The sequence below is a fragment of the Poecilia latipinna genome, unplaced genomic scaffold, assembly GCF_001443285.1.
Source record: "Poecilia latipinna isolate Pla-1442-1.1 unplaced genomic scaffold, P_latipinna-1.0 Scaffold1823, whole genome shotgun sequence".
NCBI classification, from domain to species: Eukaryota; Metazoa; Chordata; class Actinopteri; order Cyprinodontiformes; family Poeciliidae; genus Poecilia; species Poecilia latipinna.
This window is the reverse complement of record NW_015114439.1, coordinates 63,925-85,953: the sequence shown is the minus strand read 5'-3', so window position 1 is coordinate 85,953 and position 22,029 is coordinate 63,925. Positions and strand designations below refer to the sequence as shown.

General features: G+C 40.9%; 1 protein-coding gene across 1 annotated transcript; it reads left to right on the top strand.

The window, feature by feature from the left end:
• The first annotated feature begins 1,405 nt into the window (after positions 1-1,405).
• galnt12 (UDP-N-acetyl-alpha-D-galactosamine:polypeptide N-acetylgalactosaminyltransferase 12) lies at positions 1,406-21,116 on the top strand. The gene is made up of 10 exons (XM_015014526.1): positions 1,406-2,468; positions 4,086-4,255; positions 5,545-5,734; positions 7,737-7,922; positions 8,117-8,234; positions 8,710-8,886; positions 11,193-11,324; positions 11,565-11,678; positions 12,723-12,878; positions 14,359-21,116. The coding sequence occupies exons 1-10, from the start codon at positions 2,116-2,118 to the stop codon at positions 14,494-14,496; spliced, it is 1,734 nt and encodes a 577-aa protein (XP_014870012.1). The 5' UTR covers positions 1,406-2,115; the 3' UTR covers positions 14,497-21,116.
• The last annotated feature ends 913 nt before the right edge of the window (positions 21,117-22,029 follow it).

The window sequence follows — 22,029 nt, the reverse complement described above, 5'->3', positions numbered from 1 at the left end:
CGTTTCAGAGATGGCATTTATCAAAAGCGGCACAGCTGAGGGCAACTGTGGTGGTTCATATGATTAAAAATATGTGAATGAAATCAAGTTGGTTTCAGCGTAGTAAGACTTTGTATGGTTTTATGTCTGATATTCAATAATGACAGAAAGTCAGCTATCTTACTAATGGAATAAAATGAGGCAATTAAATTAATAAATCCAAAAAATGCAACATACTTTTAGTATTTGAAATAAATAGATAAATAAATGAATCCAGCTAGGTAAAATAAAATAAATCCATCAAAAATAATAATAATAAATTTATAAAAATTAACTAAATATAGATAAATAACACTTAAAACCGAAATCCTCCAAAAATAATGAAAAAATAATTTAAACCAGATGCAAATAACTGAATAAAACAAAAAATGTATGCATATGTAGTTAATTAACTAACTATTCAAAGCAGACGGACACTAAAACATTTTGAAAATAATGGAAAACAGTTAATTAAATTGTGTTAGCCTTTTTTGCACTCTCTGTGCAACAACCAGCTTCGTTTCACCAGTTACCAGTCCCGACCATAAAGCTCCTCAGAGTTTAACCCTGAAATAATAAGATTTATAAAGTTTAAAACAGGATTTAATGATTTTAAAAAAAATGGTCAAATGTTACAAAATCATAAGTGGAATAGATACAGAGTGAAGGCCCACACTTAGCACACTATTAGGATGCAATCAGTTTCATTTTGTGTGACCGTCACCAGTTTTATGTGCTATGGCTATGTAAGCAGCAGCAGCAGCAGCAATGTGTTCATATGATCAGATAAGGAGACAGAATCACTTCATCCATAACAAAAGATTTTATGGCGTTTGACTGTTGGAACTTGTCTAAAAGATTTACTTGATTGACTTGCATTAACCCCAATGTTTCCTCATCTGTTCCACGTTAAAGTCTACCGCCGTTAGTCAGACGGTGTCCTTCAAATTAAAAGCGCTCTTTTTTTTTCATAATGGAAATTGCAGAAGTTATCAACATAGTGGAATAAAAACAAAAACGACAACACAATTTCCGTGTTTGTTCTTCATAGACTTTTCAAGACCATATTCCATGTAGAAATTCCAACAAGATTTCTTGTTTGTGATATCATGCAAAGCATTTAATGCTAACTTTAACCGAATCCCTTGAATGTTATTAAACTTTGCAATCTAGAATAATTAAGGATCTTTATTTATCTTTGCACAGCTAAAAAAAAAAATCAAGTGTCTATCCCTGTTTCAAACACTTTGTATATAAAAGTTGTCAAATATTTTAGAATTATTGCTTTTAGTGAAAGTTGCATCACGTTGATCAGACTTTTCTTAAACTCATATACTTAAAAACGTTTGTAATTAATTTCAATAATAGTATGTTAACTTCATTGCAAGGGGTTGATTTTACAAGCAGTGCACTGCATTTTATTTTTCCATTCCCAAACCGGAAATGTTATTAGTTGAGCCAACTTTACACAGCCTGAACTTCGAACGAAGTATTTGGAGACGACACAAGAAACAAAGTAGCGGTTCGACTCGCGCTTACATTAAATTCGAGACAGTGGGTGTACATTTGATTAATGTCATTTATTTTAATTTTCTTATTACTAACACGAGGCCAACTCTTGTCCTTTTTTACTTATTTATTTATTTAATTTGACCTGGATTTGTTTCGTTTCTTAGTTTGTCAGCTAACACCCAATCCAGGGAGATGATTTGCTCGGGTCTAATCCCGAGTGTGTGTATGTGTGTGTGCTAATCCTTTCACACTTAGTGCTGCACAACAGTTGGAGGAAGTCCAGCAGGAGGAGTGTCTATAATCTTATCGGCCGTGAAGTTAAATATATTGAGGTTCCGGGTAAATGAGTAACAACACGGAGGCTACTCTCTCAATCAGCTGGGACTCTGAAGATTCAAAAAAGAAAAAAAAAAACCAAAAAAAAAACATTGAACTTTCCGAGGAAGTATGCGGGGCAAACTCAAACGGAAACACGAAGTTTGAAAGAAACCTCTAGTTTTTCAGAGTAACTCCTCCAGAGACCCACCGGTTTGAAGGGGGCATGAAACCCCGACCGAACATTACTCCTCGCAAAGAAGCGACACGATGGCATCATGCGGAAGAAAGAGTCGAACCAAGTCAGTTCTTTGCCTCTTTGGCGTCACTTTGTTGGGGTATCTGATATTTTTCAAACACCCATCCGGGAAGGTCGGTGCTGCAAACCGACGTGAAGTCTCCGTGGAGGGCGAGGAAGAGAATGAACGGCTGAAGAGGCCCGTTTACGAGAAGCCCCCGCCGGATTTTAATGCCCTGGGTGAAATGGGAAGAGCTGTTAAACTGAATTTGAACAAAGAGGAGAAAATAAAAGAGGAGGAGAGCATCCAGAAACACCAGATTAACACCTATGTCAGTGACAGGATCTCACTGCACCGCAATCTGTCAGAGAGATGGAATCCGCTGTAAGTGTCACAGATTGAATCTTATGAGTATGGATACCTTTCACTACACTGTACTCCGACCGTATGGACAAGTCACCAGTGGGGACGAATCTAGTTTTTAAAATATTGAGTTTTGACACAGCTAAAATGTTCCATCATGCAAAATTCTACTTTTAAGTATTTTTTTTTTTTTTTTAGTAAAAAGTACCAATGGCTACTCCAGGAGCATGAAGCTCAGAGAAAGCTTCAAGTATTTCCCCCCTCGCCGATAAGGAGACAAAAGCTGATTTTTGGGAATATTTTTGAAAATAAAATGGGGTCTAAAGAAGCCCGATTGTGGCACTTCATTAGATAGATAAAAATATCGTTATTTGTTTATTTATCCTGGGGGAAATTTGTGTATCTAGTAGCCCGAAGAATATCAACAAAAGCACACATAAATGCGTGCATCAATAAGACTAATTTATGTTAATTGAAGTTATATATCCAGAATGTTATTTTATTTCAGCTGCAGGAGGAATAATGGTTTTCCTGTTTTACATGAAAAAAACAAAATGTTCTTTGCTACGATTGGCATAAAGTATTGTGAAGGTTTTTACAATTTTTACTCAATGTCATATATGATCACAAATGCCTACTAAAGAATCATTTAATGAATTATATATATATATATACACACCTACTTTGTTTTTTGCATTGTATCAATTTTACATAGATAAAAAACCACCAACATTCAACAGCTGCCTAGATTCCTCTCAGGTCCATGAATTAAACTTCTGTCTATGGGGAAATTTTTCTGCCATAATCAAAGAGCAAACGTGTTCAGTCTGAAAGCAGGATTTCATGTCTTTTGTTCTCAAAACTTGTAATATTTTGCCTACATTTTTATTTTGAAAGCAGGACTTCATGCCTTACACAAAACATCCGCCAGCAGTGTGCTATACTGATTGCTAACAGGGAGAAGGAACTTTGTAATGGTTTTTGTGTGCGTCAGTGCCCGGCTGCTTCTGAGATAACAGTTCCCAAAAAAATAAAAAATACACACAGCGTGGGGAAAATATACTGAAGAAGAATTCTTGTCTGTTTTTGTGAGTGCAACATATATAGATCATAGATGGATAGATATCATGTCGTGACTATTTTGCCTTTTTGTTGTGAACAAAATCCTGCCTAAGATCCGTAGCTGTTAGCGATCAGTAGCACACTGCTGGCGGATGTTTCGGTAACATGGAGCAGAAAGCTGATGTTGTTTCTCCCTATATCCAGTGGGTGGTGCAGGTTGCTACAATTGGTAGTAGTTACACACTGACACTCGCTAGAAGGAAAACAAACGCACCCAGTGCAACGCTTTCATCCCATCTGCTGAAAAGTTGCCAGGCGACTGTGCCAAAAGGCAGTTTCATGTTCCGTAAGCGAGCAGAGAGTCTGAGCAGAGACTGTGAGCGGGAGGAGAAGTTTTGAGTGCAAGCATTACAAGTTTTGAGAAGAACGACATGAAGTCCTGCTGTCAAAATGAAAATGTAAGCAGAAGTATTAAAAGTTTCGAGAACTAAAGACATGAAATCCTGTTTTGAGACTAAAAATGTGTGCTCTTGGATTACGGCAGAAAAATTCCACTGTGTACATTGTGCGTTTCAGTTGCAAAGAGCTCAAGTACCACTACAAGACTCTGCCTACGACCTCTGTGGTGATTGCTTTCTACAATGAGGCCTGGTCTACCCTGCTGAGGACGGTCCACAGCGTGCTGGAGACTTCTCCCGACATCCTCCTCAGAGAGGTGGTGCTGGTGGATGACTACAGTGACAGAGGTAGGCGATGGGACGCTTGATGGACAGGCTGCAGGGCTGAAAAGCCGGCTGATTGACAGTTACAGGAGACGGAAAGCTTGTTATTGGTGCTCATGTGGAAGCACACGGACGGCGCGCACTCAATGGATTGTCAAATGAGCTGCGACTGAAAGGGTGGGAAATGGCGGAGTGAGATAGATACACGTGAAGCAAGAGTAAAAGGTTTTGTAAGGGACAACTTTATAAGCGTTTTCTTGTCATGTGTTTAACAGAAGAATTAAAAGGGCTGAGGCATGCTTACAGATGAACAATAGCCGAATAAAATCATAACGACATCTGTGTTTGTAGGTGCAGCTGTTTTCTAAAACGTTCATCCCAAGGGCTTTAACTCAAGAGGTGGTTTCCAAACATTTAGAATCATGAGCCTGTAGGTGAAGCAATCAGTCCCTGCCTCACCCTCTGCTCTAACGCTGTTTACTCATGTTAGTTTACTCTGTGTCTTACTAATGTGTGTTAGGAAGATAAAGGCATTGGTCCTTCAGAAGCAAATTTTAGGATAAAAGCCAATTTTCCACTTGTCTGCTGCACATCAGCCTCATTCCCAGTTTGACATCACTCATACATTTATGCAGTGTGTAATATTTACAAGACATTAAGTATTATAGTGAAGTTAAACGTTACATAGTATGGCAATGCAAATTCTTTTTTTCCCATCTTTCTTCTGTGAGCTAATGCACGAGTTTCCAAGTCGTCATAGATATTAAAAGGACTTGGCGTTTACACAGACAGACACATTTCTGCATGGTTTGTGTTTCGCAATTGAAAGACTGGGGGATCACACACTTAACAACTGCACCTGGGGAGGGATCACAGGTTACAGGATTTCTCAACCACCAAAGGCAAATGAAAGCTTCAGACTTACCAGTAGTTGGTGGTAATAGAAGATATTTTCAGAATTCGGAGAAACTCTCCCATTTAATGAGAGAAACGCAACGTATAATACTTTGAGTTTATCCCGCAAGTGAATATAAACGGAGACATTTAACAACATATGCGCCTCTCAGTCCACCAAACTGAAAACATTAGTGTGCAGCCCTTTAATTAGCCTATTTGTGTGTACATTCAGAGACATACTCAGATAATAGGCTTCGCTGTGAGACAGTTGGAGCTTTTGCACCAACGGCTGCTGGAGATCGGCTGCTAGACTCTCTTCAGCAGTCGAGATTTTATCCCAGCTTTAAGATTCTGAACTCAAACTATTTGCAGCGTTAAAGGTTATAAGTGTTCACTTTTATTTGAATTTCTTGAAGATCACCTGAAGGAGCCACTGGAGAGGTACCTCTCCGGGTTGAGGAAGGTGCGTTTGATCCGGGCCACAAAGAGGGAGGGCCTGGTCCGGGCCCGGCTGCTAGGGGCATCCATCGCCACGGGCGACGTGCTGACTTTTCTGGATTGCCACTGCGAGTGCCACGAGGGCTGGCTCGAGCCGCTGCTCAAGAGGTGAGAAATTGCTTTTCAGGAAACTCTAGCACTCTTCAGTTTGAGTATTTCACTCCAGTGTTGACGTTAAAGATCGCGTTTCCAAGTTCAGCTGTCGCCAGGCATTGCGTCGACGTGCATCGCAAGCCGAGGCTACAAGTGCTGAAGTGTTTCAGTATTTGCATATATGTGCCACTTGTCCCCCATGCAGGTAAATAATAAAGAAGGAAGCAAAGGAAATCAGAACGATATCTCCACAAGCACAGCTATGCAGTGCCTCGCAGATGCCCTCACGCGCCTTGGAACGCATTTTCATTTTGTCACATTCCAAAACCAAATTTGTGCAGTTGTAGCTGAACAAGTACGCCGCTTCTCTTGGCCCGCTGGGGTTTCGTTTTTGCTTTTAAAACCGATCTGATGGAATATTGGAAAGGACTCTTGATGTGTGCAAGAGTTAGCCTTTCACCAAAGCTGCTCAAACGTAAAATGCCGCAAGCACAGATGTCCCCAAAGCAGATTTCATCGTCCACATTTCTAAAGAAGATACATGGATGGTAAGGTCATTTTAGCAGCAAGGCAATTCAAATAACAAACCAAACGAGAGAGCAAAGGAAGAAAAAGAATCTAATAATGTTTATCCAAAGCATATAAACTAGATACTCCTGTTCAGGGTTGCTAGATAAGTATAAATAAGTATTCTCTGTACTTTCTAAGTATGTTCTACATTTGTAAACGTAATGAGTACTCCACAGTTTCTAAGTAATAATAAGTATTAAGTGTTCCTGTTCTGGAAGATTTTTTTTTTTTCTGGATTTTACGTTCCTTTTAATTCCTTTTCTTGGCTGCAACAATAGGAGACTCTACATAACAATCCAAAAAGTAATCTAAGAAGTATAACATTGGTCCAAATAGTGAGTACTCCACAATTTCTAAAATTACTAACACACTGGAATTATACTAAAAAGTATAGCATTGGTCTAAATAGTGAGTATTTAGATTCTAAGTTTGTTCTAGTTTTTATTTTTTTTCTGGGTTAAATAGTGAGTACTCCACAGTTTCTAACAAGTAACTGACCAACTGACACTACTTCTGCTACAAGACAAACTGAATAAAAACATCTAACTGTACGTGCAACATCACTGTTTGTTTAGTTTTTGTGTGCATCGGCGCCCGGCTGCTTCTGAGGGAACAATTCCCAAAAGAAAACCGAAAAAAACCCAAAAAATATGCACAGCATGGGGCAAATAAAGTTGTCGTAAGTACAATATATATATATATATACATATATCTCCATCCATCCATTGTTGCAAGTTTTGAGAACAAAAGACATGAAATCCTGCTTTCAGCCTGAACATGTGTGCTTTTGGATTGTGGCCGTAAAATTCACCCATCGGGCAGACTTAAAATTTCTACCCGCCCTAAAGTCTCAACCCGTACATCTCTTATTTCCAATCATCCAAACTGGTGTGGTCGTTCCCATCGGGCCGAAAACTAGCAACTTCTCCAAGATCAGTTCCGCTCCCCTAGTGAGTTCTAGCATCCAAAGTTTGCCTGCGAAATAATCTCATCCAACTTGCGCCTCTGTCTCACACCATCGGTCTGAGTGTTTGCTAGTTCAGCTCAGTCCATCACAAATTTGTCGATATGCCAGGTGTCCGCAAGCTCCAGAGAAAAAAAGCGTCTGCCTTCATTGATAAGATAAAGGGATCCTGAAACACTTGGAAGCTGAATCGGTATAATAGCACTTTGCACCAATCTGATGGTGGAATAACCCGAGTGTCAGATCAAGATCAATAAATATATCTGTTGTTGTGCTCACATGCCTATTTAGTTAATGATTTAGATATGTGCTTTTTGATTAAAATGCGATGAATTGCAATGAATTAATTACTGACCCTGAAATTAACTCGATTTAAAATTGTCCCACCACTCAATCATGACCAACTGCAGTACGGGACGTTAACACAGATATTAAGTTCTACATTTTTCCTTTTTGACGTTAGCTTTCCCTGCCTTTCTCCAGGATCAAAGAGGAGCCCAAAGCCGTGGTGTGCCCCGTCATTGATGTGATAGACTGGAACACCTTCCAGTATCTAGGCAACCCCGGCGAACCTCAGATTGGTGGGTTTGACTGGCGGCTGGTCTTTACCTGGCACCCGGTCCCACAGTACGAACAGAAACGCCGTCACTCGCCCACTGACGTCATCAGGTACTAGTTACAAAAAAAAGACTTCTGTGAGCAAAACAAGATCGCAAGTTTTTATTTAAGATATTGTATCGATTCCATCCGTATCTTCTGATTACTTTTTTAAAAAATGTATTATTAAATAAGAGGTGGATAGAGACACCAAGATTAACTTCTGTTTGTTTTGGTTGTTTTTTTGCTTGTTTGTGTTGTTTTAGATCTCCTACTATGGCAGGCGGTCTGTTTTCTGTGAGCAAAAGCTACTTTCATTACCTGGGGACATATGACACAGGAATGGAGGTTTGGGGAGGAGAAAACCTGGAGTTTTCTTTCAGAGTAAGAAGCAATCTAGTGTATATCTTCGTGTTCTCATACATCATACCAATGCATGGTGCTCAGCTGAATTATCACTTTGCACTTGTAGAGTTTGCAAAATGCTAACACTGTTTAAAGCAGTAATTCACATCATGCGGCACTGAACAGACGTTTGGAGCTGGATTAAATTAACTGTAAGCCATGTGACAAATTCTTCTGCAAACCGCAGTGATCACATTGACGTGACGCCGCAAGAGAAAACAGAGCGGAGACCTTAAATGATTTGATTGCTGTGAATAATTTCTTTGCTGGAGTAAATACAACGTCCCAAAAGAGTAGTAACCAAAAATATGTCTCTGTAGTGGCAACAATAGCCTTTTTTTTTTGTTTGTTTGTTTCCGAGCTCGTCCACAACGTTTGCCCTCTGTGTAGCCCGATTGATTCACAGCTGAGAGGCTAACCAAATCCTGGTGGTGCTGCGGTTCTCGTCTCTCAGATTTGGCAGTGCGGGGGCAGCCTGGAGATCCACCCATGCTCCCACGTGGGTCACGTGTTCCCCAAAAAGGCCCCTTACTCACGGAGCAAAGCGTTGGCAAACAGTGTGAGGGCAGCAGAGGTGTGGATGGATGAGTACAAGGAGCTCTTTTACCATCGCAACCCCCATGCTCGACGGGTGAGTCCACACAAGTCATAAAGAGGGTGCTTGACGGGTGTCAAACGGAGTCGATGTCTCCCTTTAAAAAAGGAATCGAGGCACATTTAGACGGGATTAATCGTTCAATTCCGAAAGTCGCATACTTGTTTATTTTTTTTATCTTTTACTGCATCGACATGCGGATGCAGTAAGAGACACCCACGCCTGCTTGTACGTTTCGCTCAAACTACACACGTACAAGCTCGGCCGCTCCCCCCGCTGCGGTGTAAAAAGCTCCCCCTGATTAAGTGACTCTCAGGATACATGAGCGACACACACTCAAGGTGACAGGAGTGCCGGGGCATTCCGGTGTGTGATTACCACCTTTTCCGTGTCACTCTGTGCCAGCGGGTGTCACCCACCTGTCCTTGACAGGGTGATATCAGTGCTAACCAGTGGGGTGCCCTGTCTTAATGTGTGTGTGTGTGTGTGTGTGCGTGGGCGTGGAGTGTGTGACAGTGTAGTTAAGAGGAGAAGCTCTCGAAGCACAGATCAGGTGGCGCTCATCTCCCTGAGAGGAGGAAACCTTGCTGAAAGGGAGTATTGCTCAAAGCAAGCAATGCTGCGTTACTTTTTAGCGTGAAGGGAGACGTTGGGTTTGTGCGTTTTAATGTTTTAAACCTTCTGTGAATCATTTGTCATAATTTAAAGCATAAATCGACGTGATGTAACTTTGGTTTAAGATGCAGCTATGCTTTGCTTTTTCATACCACAAAAAAAAAAAATGGAATATATATTTCCTGTAGGCAAAATAATTTTTTAAATAGGCGATGGCTTTAAATTCATGAACAAATTACATGAACAAAAAAAAAGAAAAAAAAAAGTCCAGAGTATTTTGAGTTTTACATTTCCGAATGGAAAATCATTCATTTCCTCCGGCTCGGTATCTGAGTCCTGATACTGTGTTAAAATTAAGTAAAACAATACCTTGTGCTTGAAAACTTAGTAGCTTTACCAGTCATTAAAAATGCATCGAACAAGACCCAGATCTAGTATCAGGGTTCAGATCGGGACTTCTGTCAGAAAAAACAGACTCCGCATTGTTGTCTTAAAGCCCTGCAGCCACTTTGAAATATGGTGGTAGCAGCATCATGCTGCGGGCATAGGTTTTTTTTATTTTTTATTTTTATTTTTTTTAGCAGGAACAGAAAAGCTGGTCAGAGTTTTCAAAAGTACTTCAACTTAAACTTTCTGCTACAACTGCAGTGAATGACGGTCTTAGAAAGTATTCACTCGGGGGAGCTGATTGCAAAACTTGACATTTTTCACAGTTTTATTTGTACATTTTTGAACAGTCTTTGTAGTTTTTGTTTTACAGTTTAGCTCTACTTTGTGTTAGTCTATCACATAAAAATCCAAATTAACCCTTTCATGCATAGTGGACACTACTGTAAGGCATTTTTTGTGCTTCTTGTGGATTTTTATGTTATAAATGACACAAAGGATCATAATTCATGCATGAACGGGTTAAGACGTATTTATGTTAGTGATTAAGGTACAAAAAACCCCCAAAGTGTTTGCTTTTCCAACACAAATACGAATATCAAGCACATCGTCAAAGTATTGTTGCTTGTTGTGGAAAGAGGAGCGCTCTTCCCCTCGGACCCGACTCTTGCACTGGGTCATTCCAGCTCCACCAGCCCTTGTTGTTGTTCCCTTGTCTGTAGCGGTGCTAGCACTTGATAAAAGACCACCTCTTTTAGGAATCTGTCTCATGACCGGATAAACTGATAAAGAGCCAATTAGAGCTGTGTTTGGGCACACGGCCAGCATCCATCATTCTGCAGCGCGCTTCTAGCTTCTTCTTCTTCCAGCAGTGAAGGTGTGGTGAGTATATGCTGAATGGCAACGCGCGAGTGTTTGCTTTCTTGTAATAACCAGCTAATCTTTATCAGAGTGGCGATGCCTGTTTGTTAAAGATAATTTACATAAGCAGATCGCTGTCGGCATGTAAAACACACAGATACATCCTTCTGTTCTTTAACCGGAACTTAGGAGTGTCTTACCAGTAAAATATTTGACGTCATTGTGTGTGTGTGTGTGTGCGCGTGTGTGTGTGCGTGTGTGTGTGTGTGTGTGTGTGTGTGATTAATGTTTGACATACAATAAAAGTGGGCAGAGTTATGAAACAACTACAGAGGGTGCTGTTGTACACCCTTTCACATCTTGGCTAAGCTATGATGCAGCAGCTGCGAGTGAAGCATGAACTCTGACTTTATCAAAGTTGTTTCTAATTAGGTCAGTAAAGCTGAATTGTTATGTTTTATTTTTTTCTCTTTTTCTAGGAGGCCTTTGGAGACGTGACGGAGAGGATGAAACTGAGAGAGAGGCTGGGGTGTAAAAACTTTAAGTGGTATTTGGATAACGTCTACCCCGACATTTTTGTCCCACACGATCGACCGGGCATGTTTGGAATGGTTAGTCCACTGTACCGCCAGAAATATTCAAAATGAGTGAATTTGCATGTTTCAATCACTTTCTTTGCTCCATCAGTAAAGAAATCTTTCACCCACGCATGCAGACTGCCACTCAAATTCACGTTAAAGCAAATACTTTTTGGCAAAATTTTGCTTATAGGAATAAGAGAAATATTGAATTAAATGTGTTTGAACCTTTGCAATATACCTTTATGTGACTTTTTTTTTTTTTTTTGGTAGCTGAAGAGTCGGGGAAAGACCAACTACTGCTTTGACTATAATCCTGGGGAGGACCAGGTGCTGGAAGGTCATAGGGTCATCCTCTATCCATGTCACGGCATGGGTCAGAACCAGGTGAGGCCTGTCAGACAGTTTAACTCTTCTGGCTCTGTATGGCCCCCAATGTAGTTTATCCTACTTTGTAGTGCAGCCCTGGGCTAACTTGCATTTTGTGTCATAGTTAGAAAAATTGCGGACAGCACTACACTCCCATTACTCTGATCTTCTAAAGAGATGCGTTCTCTTTAACTTCTCTTTTTAAAACAAATGTCGAAATCAGTCAAAACCAAACACAAACGATAATCTTCAGGTCAGCCATGCTAACCCTGTTCTTCTGCACAGATCTAGTTGTTTAATCTTAATCCTTATGGAGACATGACTGCTTATGCCTAGTGAACAGAGTCACACAGAGCCTGTCTTTTAATAACCACTGGTTTATTTGATGTCTTTTTACTCTATAACTTTTTAAAGATATATTTCCACTCAAATCATGGCTTTGTAATCTTAGCTTTTAGATTTAGCATCTTGTACCTGTAGTTAAATGTTGCCGTCAGTATTAAGATAACAAAAGTTCTTATGTTTGTAGTTCTTGTAGCTCCAAACTATTTACTCACCAGCTCCTTAGTTTAGTGACCGTTTTTCTTATAACCATTTTTCTGTCCTCTGAACCTTCAAACAGTCGCTCCCTCCTCATTTCTTACATTTATAAACAACGGACTTAACTTTTCCAGGTTCTATAATTCATACACAGTGTTGATCTGTAGCGGGAGACTGTCTATTTCTCAATTGCATTTCCTCTGTCAGTTGTCAGTAAAGCAGGGAGCTCTGTGAGATTTAGCAGCGCTGCCAGAAACACCCCTCTGTGGACACGCGCCGATGTCATTTTTGTCGAAAACGGCTTCTGTAGTCAGCCTTTCGGGAGTGCCCTGCATAGCTACACTCTACATTCGTAGTCTGTAACCAGTGATGCCAGTTTTTGGTGTACACACACACACACACACACACACACACACACACACACACACACACACACGCACACAGGCAAATTCTGTTGCACGGTGTTTACTTCTAACTGCTTCTTTGTTTGTGTCTTGCGTCTGTGATTGGTTCTCCCAACAGTTTTTTGAATATTCGGTCGACGGGGAAATATGCTATAACACCAGAGATCCTGCTGGATGTGTTGTTCCTGACAGCATCAACACTTACCTGACTGTCGTACAGTGTGTGAAACGAGGACAAGCTATTCCCATGGACCACAAATTTATCTTTCGAAAGGTACTGCAAAATCATCTTGGGGCCAAATTTATTTCCAATTTGTGTGTCTGTAGCTTTTAACTTAAAAAAAACAAAAAACAACAACAAAAAAAATGTGTAGAGGTTTTTTTTAGGTTTCTCAATTATCCAATAATGTTAGTAGTCTGTACTGTCTAGTAAAAGTTTTTACTTTGTAAACTTAATTATATTTTGTCACACTACAACCTGACATGTATTTTATTAGGATTTTTTTAGTCAGCAGAAAATAACAGTGGAAAGGGTGAGATGCATGGTTTTCAAATTGCTTTTACAAAACAATTTTATTTGTGTGCTCGGGGTGTTAGACCCCCTTACTCTTATAACCCCATATAAAGACTATTTAGTGAGAACAGTCCACCTATGTGTACTTTAATCTCAGTATAAGTCAGCTATTTCATGAAGGCCTCAGAGGTTGATTAGAGAACGTTGGTGAACAAATAGCATAATAAACAAGCCAGAAAGGCCGGGGATAAAGTTATAGTGACATTTAAAGCAGGGCTATGTTATAACACCAATCCATTAGCCGAAAATGGGCAGAGCGTGAAATTAGAGCGTGAAGTTAGAAATCCAAAAGTTTGTGGCACAACTTTGCCTTCTTCCAAGTCGAATAGGAAGGGACACGAATCTGTTAACGTGAGGACGCCAGCAACGTTTGACATGAGGAAACATGGATTGCAAAACGTTGAAACTCCCTGTCCAATCAGGCAAAGATCTCTAGATGAACAGAACAGAGATATATCTCTGAAAAGATTTTTCAAATGTTTGCAGTAAAAGGTCAATCTGTACAGTATTGACTCACCAGAAGCTGGATACAGACTTTTCAGATTTCTGTGTCTGAAGGAACAATTAAAAAGTCTCGCTATCCTTTTAGTTATGCACTCCTTAGTGTTGGTCATGGCATAAACCCCTGCAAGACACACTGAAGTGGTGGTGGTGGTGTGTTTGTAACATTTTAAATAATAGAAGATTGCAGCTATAAAGTAGAAATGAACAGATTCATTGGATCTCGGCTGATCAGGAGTGACTTCCCCCGAGCGAAACAAAAACAAAATTCCCGCCTGGCTCACGGTGGAAAAACAACAGCGAGCTGCGTATTTACCACACGCTACCGGAAGCTGTTCAGCATGTGCCGAATGTAGTCGCAGGACGTCAGTGTCTGACAGCCTGCCATGCCATCTAAATGTAAATGGATCTGAAAAGGTGAAATGTATGTAGGAAGAGTGAAAGACGCTGGAAAGTGGGAAATTTTTGGGAGAGACGCTGATGTATCCTAGGAAAAGGTTCGCTGGATTTGCATTTCACCCGGGCCAGCTTGTGTTGTTCTCTTGTTGTTCTGTGTTTTTCGCAAAATACAAAAGGTTCACATTGTAACTGCATTTTTGCCTCACGAGTAATTTACAAACCTTTGTGTTGTAAATATAAATGAGTTTCCTGTTTACTGAATGTTTTTGTTTTTTTCCAGGATGGGAGTCTGTTCCATGTCCAGACCCAGAAGTGTATTGAAGCAGTGGACCAGACAGACGACGGGACACCAGCCCCGGCTCTGAAGCCCTGCTCTGACATCCTTCGCCAAAAGTGGTTTTTTGAGGAGAAGCTGTAGACACTTAGCATATGTGGAGCATCTCACCAGCTGAGGATTCCTCTCTGATCCCCCTTCCCAATCAAACATCCTCATTTTCCATGCAATTGCAGGAAAGTTCATATTTTCTGAAGCGTCTTGTGGACAAAACAAGACAATAGGAATTCTGGCTATTCTTCAAAGTGGGCCAGACTCGGTTCAAGACTTAGTGATGATCTAAATTACATACGGTGGCATTCTGTCGGAGAGACTGTTTTAGCTCCCTTTGCTTTTTGCAAACAGACATAAGGACACAGAAACTTGTGCATCGATCCGACGGAAATCACGCGTTTGTGAATCTGCCAAAAGAGCTTCTCGTGTGGCTGCTGGCTGATGTTTTTTTTTTTTTTTTCCAAGCACATCATCAGGGCTTCTTTCTTGATATTTGGATTTTCTCCTGTAGAGGGGGCTAACACTCCTCTCTGCGTTTGATCCTTTCTGTCGGCGAGTCCTCGCTTCATCATGTGCCAGCGAGGACAAATGATGGGGGGGTTTTAATCGGAACCTTTTGAAAAGGTTGACTGCTCGATGCTTCATTATAGCAGCAACTTGAAAGCAAAGTCATAGATCGCCGGTGTTATGCGGGTGCCTGACCATAACGCTGAAAACACGGGAAACCGCACTGTTACTCTGCTTCGATTTCACATTTCATGTGAAGTGAAAATGTCATGGGTCATTTTTGAACAGTCCCACTCAAAAGTTTTCATGCACTCATCATTCACATTGAATGCCATTTATCCTTTTATTTAAACCGTTGTTTTACCAGGGTCGACTGTAAACATGACCCTCAACTTCACCAGTTTGAAAACACAAGAGTCAGACTTTGAATTTATTTTGGATTTTTGCTATTCCCAATCGAAAACACAAGCTCAAATTTACACATTCTCCTCAATTAACATTTTGAGTAAATGTCCCTTAGCAGGTTGCACACAAACATTGTAAGTCTTTGTTGCCCCTGATGAGCTTCTGGCACAACTCGGGTATTGGACCACTTCCTCTTTCATTAAAAATGATGGAGCTCATTTAAGTTGCTCGGTTTCCTGGCTTGAACTCGGCTTTTAATCATAGCTTATACATTTTCACAACGGTTGAGTTTGAGGCCATAGAAGAAGCTCAACAGTCACATGTTTCATCCCCTCTCAAACCAGTTTCGATGTGTGTTAGGGATCTTTTCCTGTTGGAATCACTAGTAGTGAAATGTGTTGTGGTACCTGGAGCCAAAGAAAGAAAGAGAAAAAACAGCAAAGGAAAGCAGGAGTTCACACAGAACAGCACTTGGTGCCGCCGCCGCCATTTTTGCCAGTAATTTCAGTGTATTTAGGCCTTTTTGGCCAAAAAGCTTAACATTTGTCTCGTTTGAACATGGAGCGTTCCTCCAGAGAGCCTTTACTTTGTCCATTTAGACTGCTGTGAATTTCCATTTAGCCAGAAGGTGTTAATTTTACCATCTTCCAAGTTATGACTGGCTGGAGTCTTGGAGATTCCTGGGTTAATCCAGAACAATCCCAACAACCTGCCTTGAATTCAATCTTGCAAAAACAAAACAAAAGAACTATGACTTAAAACCAGCTACGTGCAACAAAGCCAACCAATTTAAATACATTCCACCAAGAAATATTAATTTACAGATGTCAACAAGAACATTTGTCTAGATATTTGTGGGTTGGAATATATTTAAACCTGCACACTATAGGTCAAAAACTTTGGGAGCAAGATGCAATTCCCACAAAAATCACCAGTATACATTCCATGACTCTTATGTAAAGAATGGCACATTTAACAGGTTTATGAATGCTTTATTTGGACTTTTCTTTCTTCTATGCAACTTCTTCTGACTTTAATTGCAGTACTTCAGCATCTGCCACTTTTGCACTGAAGCTGTGCACATCTTGTCAACCCTAAACCCAAAACTCTAAGCAAAGTCTGATCTTATGCTAAATAAATGCCAAAATCCGTAGAACTCCTACTGGTTTCCGAGAAAAGCATATCAAACAATAAACTTAAAGTTGCTGCCAACCTTGATTTGCAAAAAAAAAAAAAAAAAAATCCACAATGAAATTCTAACTTATTTGACTAGTTCTTGTTTTTATAAGGTCAATTTTGAATCGCATAACCGTCACAGCCTGATGGGGAAACATTTTTAAGCTGGATCAAATTAATTCCATGACTGCGTGTGAACTTCTGAGTGAGACTGCAATTTCCCGTTTAATGGCTGAAATAACGCATGCAGCTGTCTAGGCAGTTTTGTGTTCATAAAGAGTTTCCTTAAAGCTTCTCGTCAGATTTTGCCGTAACAAGAGTCAAGTCGTCTGGTGTCGGTTGCAGACCAACGTCGTTCTGCACTAAAATCAGAGCAGTAGTGTTCGAACTCGCTCACCCATGTGCCTTTTTATAAATAAAATAAAAGTTTATGCTACATAATTTAATATCAGTGGAGGAAAAAATGCCTTAGAGTGAGATAAATCAGTGTTGCTAAGATCGCAAGAAAAGAAATTGGCTGCACGCCAAACGTTTGCACAGGCGTGGGGTTCTTCCATTGCTAGCACATGTTTTTTTTTTGTTTTTTTTACTCTGGCGGGTCATACTGATGTGAATACTGACGCCACTTCAGCGTTCATCCATCAGAATAGACTTCCTTACTTGTGTGGGTCTCCCTCAGGCCATGCGGAGGGAAACGGCAGAGGAGTAGACAGTTGTTGGTGTCTCCAGAGTGCCGCCATGCCAGATGGCTTCCTGATTGATTTTCTGGGCTGCTTCCAATTCTTTATCACATTTCCCCCCCCCCTCCTCTGTATGTGACAGGACTTTGTATTTTTGCACCTGTACATACACATTTTTGAGGGGGGTAGGGGGGGGGGAGAAAACGAAATCAGGAGTACATTTTTGATAATAGAGCTGAGTGAATGAAGCAATCTGTGACCTCTTCCATACCATTAACCTTCACAGGCTCTTTCACCGTCGGCCTCAAATGACTGCTGTTAGAAACTAATGGCAAGAGACCATCAAGCTGGAAAAAGATTTTCGATATCGATTCAAGAGTCTTTGCTTACAAGAGTCTAAATGGAAGCGTTTTCGAAACACTAACGCCGGGGAACTGAGCCGGACTAGAAGCTCGGTTCGTTTATCGCGAAAATGAAATTAACAAAAGCGAAGAAGCACGTGCTGCTGTTACAGGAAGTTGACGACGTCCGCAAGGTGCGGCCAAACGTTGCGCGAGCCCAAAGACGCAGCGTCGGATATTCGCTGCCATGCACTTACACTTAAGAGTTTTTATTGCACTGTGCAGAGCATTGGAAGAATGAGCTGAGACATGGCTGTGGTGGGCTGGAGGGAAGCACAAAATAAGCACACAAGCTTATTGAAATATGGATGTAATTACTGGGCTTCAGTTCCCTGTAGTCCCTAAGAAGGCTTTTTGTTAGGATTATAAGCAGTACACTGCTAAGTGCTAAGTGAAGTGGACCAAATGACCGGTGGGGACGGTGTCATTCATAGTAGGAAGCAAGAAACATTTTTTATTTTTTTGTCACAATTGTATGATGTGTGATAGTAAAACATCCAATGTGAGGTGGTCAAGTTTAGGCATGATGTCCGGTTAGCCTATTCTATTGCTGTGGTTCATCAATGGACATTTTTATTGACCTTTTTTATTTATTTTTTTTAAATAAGACACACGACAAGTAAGTAAGCAGTCTTTGGTATTTCCTGATATTCTCTTGGCTTTCTGAGTAATAGAGCTGATTTACCAGAAAATACTCAAACTGCTCCCTTAATTGATTTATCACATAGAGTGGGGTGGGGGGAGTTATTTATTGTACCCGTGTTGCCATCTGTTTTCAAACCATTCGAGTGTTATCTTGGATGCTGATTTGATGTGCTGCAGGTTTCAGCTGCACCGTTTCACCATTTCAAGATTATACGTCTGTGATGTTGTCGTATTTCTTTTACATGGCAGCCAAACCTGTGTCGTCAATGTATTCCAGGACTTGTCGGAACGATGTTATGATGTTGACGTATTAGACCGTGCGCTGTTTCACAATAATGCTGAGGTTCCTATTTGTAATGAAAATAACTTGCAGCGGGAGATTTTTTTTTTTTTTATGCTATTGCTGGCAACCATGAAGGTGTAACATTCCTCAAAAATAAATGTTATTACAGTAACATAAACTCACACTGATGACCTTCAATTTGAGTACATGTTGTGGGCGAGAAAAAACTACATATTTTTTTTAAGCAAACAAATGCTACAAATATTAATAGCATCATATATATGTAAATTGAACAGAAGATTTTATTATTTTTTTATTATCTTAGCATCAAGCCATTATTTCTGGTTCCCTGGAACTTAAAAATGACACAAAGGAGAGTCCATCAAAATAACAAAGACAAGAGTACGTGCTATAAGTATGTTTCGGGTGTGCATTAGGGTCATTTGCTGTCTCCGTTTGCTTTAGCGAGAGACAATTTAAAACAGTTTTCTATATTCTACTCATAGATAACTTTCGGGTAATGTTATATGACTACACCAATTGTAAGACTAGGACATTTAAAGGTATTTCAGTTCAATCAGGAAGTCTTAATGTAATGTTAATAAGATTGTTATAAGACTCAACTGGCAAAACGGAAAACGAATAAGAACAGGACGTGTTTCGAAATTTTGTGAGGTTTGTGCATTTCTTAAATGGCTAGGTCATGAAACAGAGTAATAAACTGAAATGCACCTTTTATTTATGGGTAGGAATCGATAACGTGACAGCGAGTTGAGAATATGCTACTGCTACAAGAAATTAATTTTAGAGCTCTACATAAAACGTAGATTTTTTTTCTATACATACTTCCTGTTGAAAGCATGTGTCGACATTTGAAACACAGGATGCCAATTTCTGTGTTTGTCAGTATTGTCAATTAAACAGTGACTCATCTGCATCCACAGTGATTTAAAAAGACTCATTTCACCCACATTAAACTGCCGGAGATGCGAATCAAGATGCTCAGGGGATAATGAGGGAAGGGGAGCTAAGTTTTTTCAACCATATCTGATTGGATTGGTCACCAGCTGCTGAATGAGATGGTGAAACGTTGTGCCAGAGCCAAGCTTCTCTCGGTTTCCTGTGAAGCTGACAGTCGAGGCCTGCAATCAGTCTCAGTTACTCGCTGGAGATTTTCGGCTGTTTATTTTGTCTGGGCTTTGTTTATTGCGCGACATGTTTCTTCAGCATTTTGTGTAAGATGTAAAACACATATATTCTGTTTTTGGTTACTTGACTAGGCTGCATCTTTCGCTTGAAGAAATAGCAGCGAGGAACATTTGTGCCCCACCGAAAGCGCCGCATGCATCAAGCCAGCTTCTTTCTCGCACAGGATGACATGTTTTGATGCAAAACAAGCCAAAAAAAAAAAAAAATCTCCACATTACACGGCACCGCACGGCTGCTTGCTCAGAAGAAACTGCGGAGGTCTACGATGCCACTCTCCCTTTTTTTGCACACTCTCCTCTTCATCTTTCATACACAGGTTTGCAAAATATTCAGCAAAAAAAAAAAAAAAAAAAGTGGGGTTGAGAAATCCTGCAAATGCATTCACAGAAACCCTGCATTTTGTCGCAGTCTACTCGCAGATTGTAGGCGTAGTTTTTGATCCAGTGAATAGATGCTGCACTACAGCCTCTCTCTCTCTCTCTCACTCTCACACACCCCATATGTGTCTTTAATGGTAATGCAAAACAAGGCTCCCCGCGGAGAGAGTCATTGGAGATGCTTAGGCTTCAGTTGTCAGGGAGCTGGAGAACCATAGGAGGAACTGAACACGCACACACACACACACACACACACACACACACACACCAACTGGAAGTCATTTCCACACTGTTGTCGGTTTGGTTTATGTAATCCACCAATACCCAGAACAGCTCAGGAGCTGTAGCTGTTGGCGGCATACTCTAGATGACACACTTTCACTTTCAGGAGGGTCTAAAGATGGAGCACAGAACATGTGAGGCCTAGATACAGAGATACAATTACATTTCTTATGCACCGTGTCTGATTGACGCCTGATTAGCGTGGATCGTTCGGCGAATTGAGCCTTCCATCAGTCATCAAATCAGCAACAATTAACTGTTCTTGAGCAGTTACGTCGGAACAATACCGCTGCTGTCTTTGCCGGATGACATGTTCTTCCATTTGGCGGATTTAAATAGAACTTAGTTTTTTTATTATTATTTTCAGTGAACAAGATGGAGCTTAAAAAAAATCTGCTCCAGCACTGCAGGGAAACACAATTGTGGGGGGGGGGGAACATGCCACATATGATGAATATTACCGTGTACTTATTAAAAAGTCAAGCTAGGAACAGCAAAAAACATCACTTTGTTCTAACTGAACCACAAATGGCAGCTTATTTATTTATTTTTACTAGACTTTAAGAAGTAGTTCCTGAAGTGTAAGTGGATTCAAAATTGTGCAAAGTTTGAGGCAGATTTACAAATACAAATATGAAAAATACGCTGTGCATTTGTATTCAAACTGTTTACCCTGATGTAAATATAATCTATAAATCGATCACTTACTAGATTTCTGTGTAATTTTGTGTAAATTCATCTCCGTGAAAAACAGAACAAACAGCATCATAAAGACCAAGAAAGACAGCCCAGCTTGTCTTTATATGTACGCTTTGCCTGTTTTGTGTTTAAAGATGTATCTATATGGATGGTTGACTGATGCTTGGCTATGGTTTATTAGTGAATTGACTTTTGAGAGAATGGCTAAATTGGAACGGTTTAGATCAAATGTATAAGAAAATCCCTCTCAAAGTATCCCAAATAAAACATTTCTAGCAAAACTTGCAAAGCCACAGATTTATTTTACTAAGGGGTGGGCTGCCACCTTATCGTGGTGGAGGGGTTTGAGTGTCCCAATGATCCTAGGAGCTATGCTGTCTGGGGCTTTATGCCCCTGGTAGGGTCACCCAAGGCAGACAGATCCTAGGTGAGGAACCAGACAAAGCGGGAGCCCGAAGACCCCTTATGATGGAAAATATCTTTGGATCTGGCGTTCCCTCGCCCGGACGTGGGTCACCGGGGCCAGGCCTGGAGGTGGGGCACGATGGCGAGCGCCTGGTGGCCGGGCTTTTACCCACGGAGCCTGGAGGTAAAAGACAGGAGACATGGGTCCTCCTTCCAATGGGCTCACCACCTGTCGGAGGGGCCAAAGGGGTCGGGTGCATTGTGTTATGGGCAGCAGCCGAGGGAGGGGACCCTGGTGGTCTGATCCTCAGCTGCAGAAGCTGGCTCTTGGGACGTGGAACGTCACCTCTCTGGTGGGGAAGGAACCGGAGCTAGTGTGCGAGGCTGAGAGGTTCCGGCTAGAAATAGCCGGCCTCACCTTGACGCATGGCTTTGGTTCTGGAACCAGTCTCCTTGAGAGGGGCTGGATGTACTTTCACTCTGGAGTTGCCCACAGTGAGAGGCGCCAGGCAGGAGTGGGCATACTTGTTGCCCCCCATCTCGGTGCCTGCACG

Bases quoted from the DNA above. Each gene is read 5' to 3' on its own strand.
- galnt12 (XM_015014526.1), top strand. From the start codon at position 2,116: ATGGCATCATGCGGAAGAAAGAGTCGAACCAAGTCAGTTCTTTGCCTC. The intron at 5,735-7,736 runs GTGAGAAATTGC...GCCTTTCTCCAG, and splicing joins CTCGAGCCGCTGCTCAAGAG to GATCAAAGAGGAGCCCAAAG. The intron at 8,235-8,709 runs GTAAGAAGCAAT...CTCGTCTCTCAG, and splicing joins ACCTGGAGTTTTCTTTCAGA to ATTTGGCAGTGCGGGGGCAG.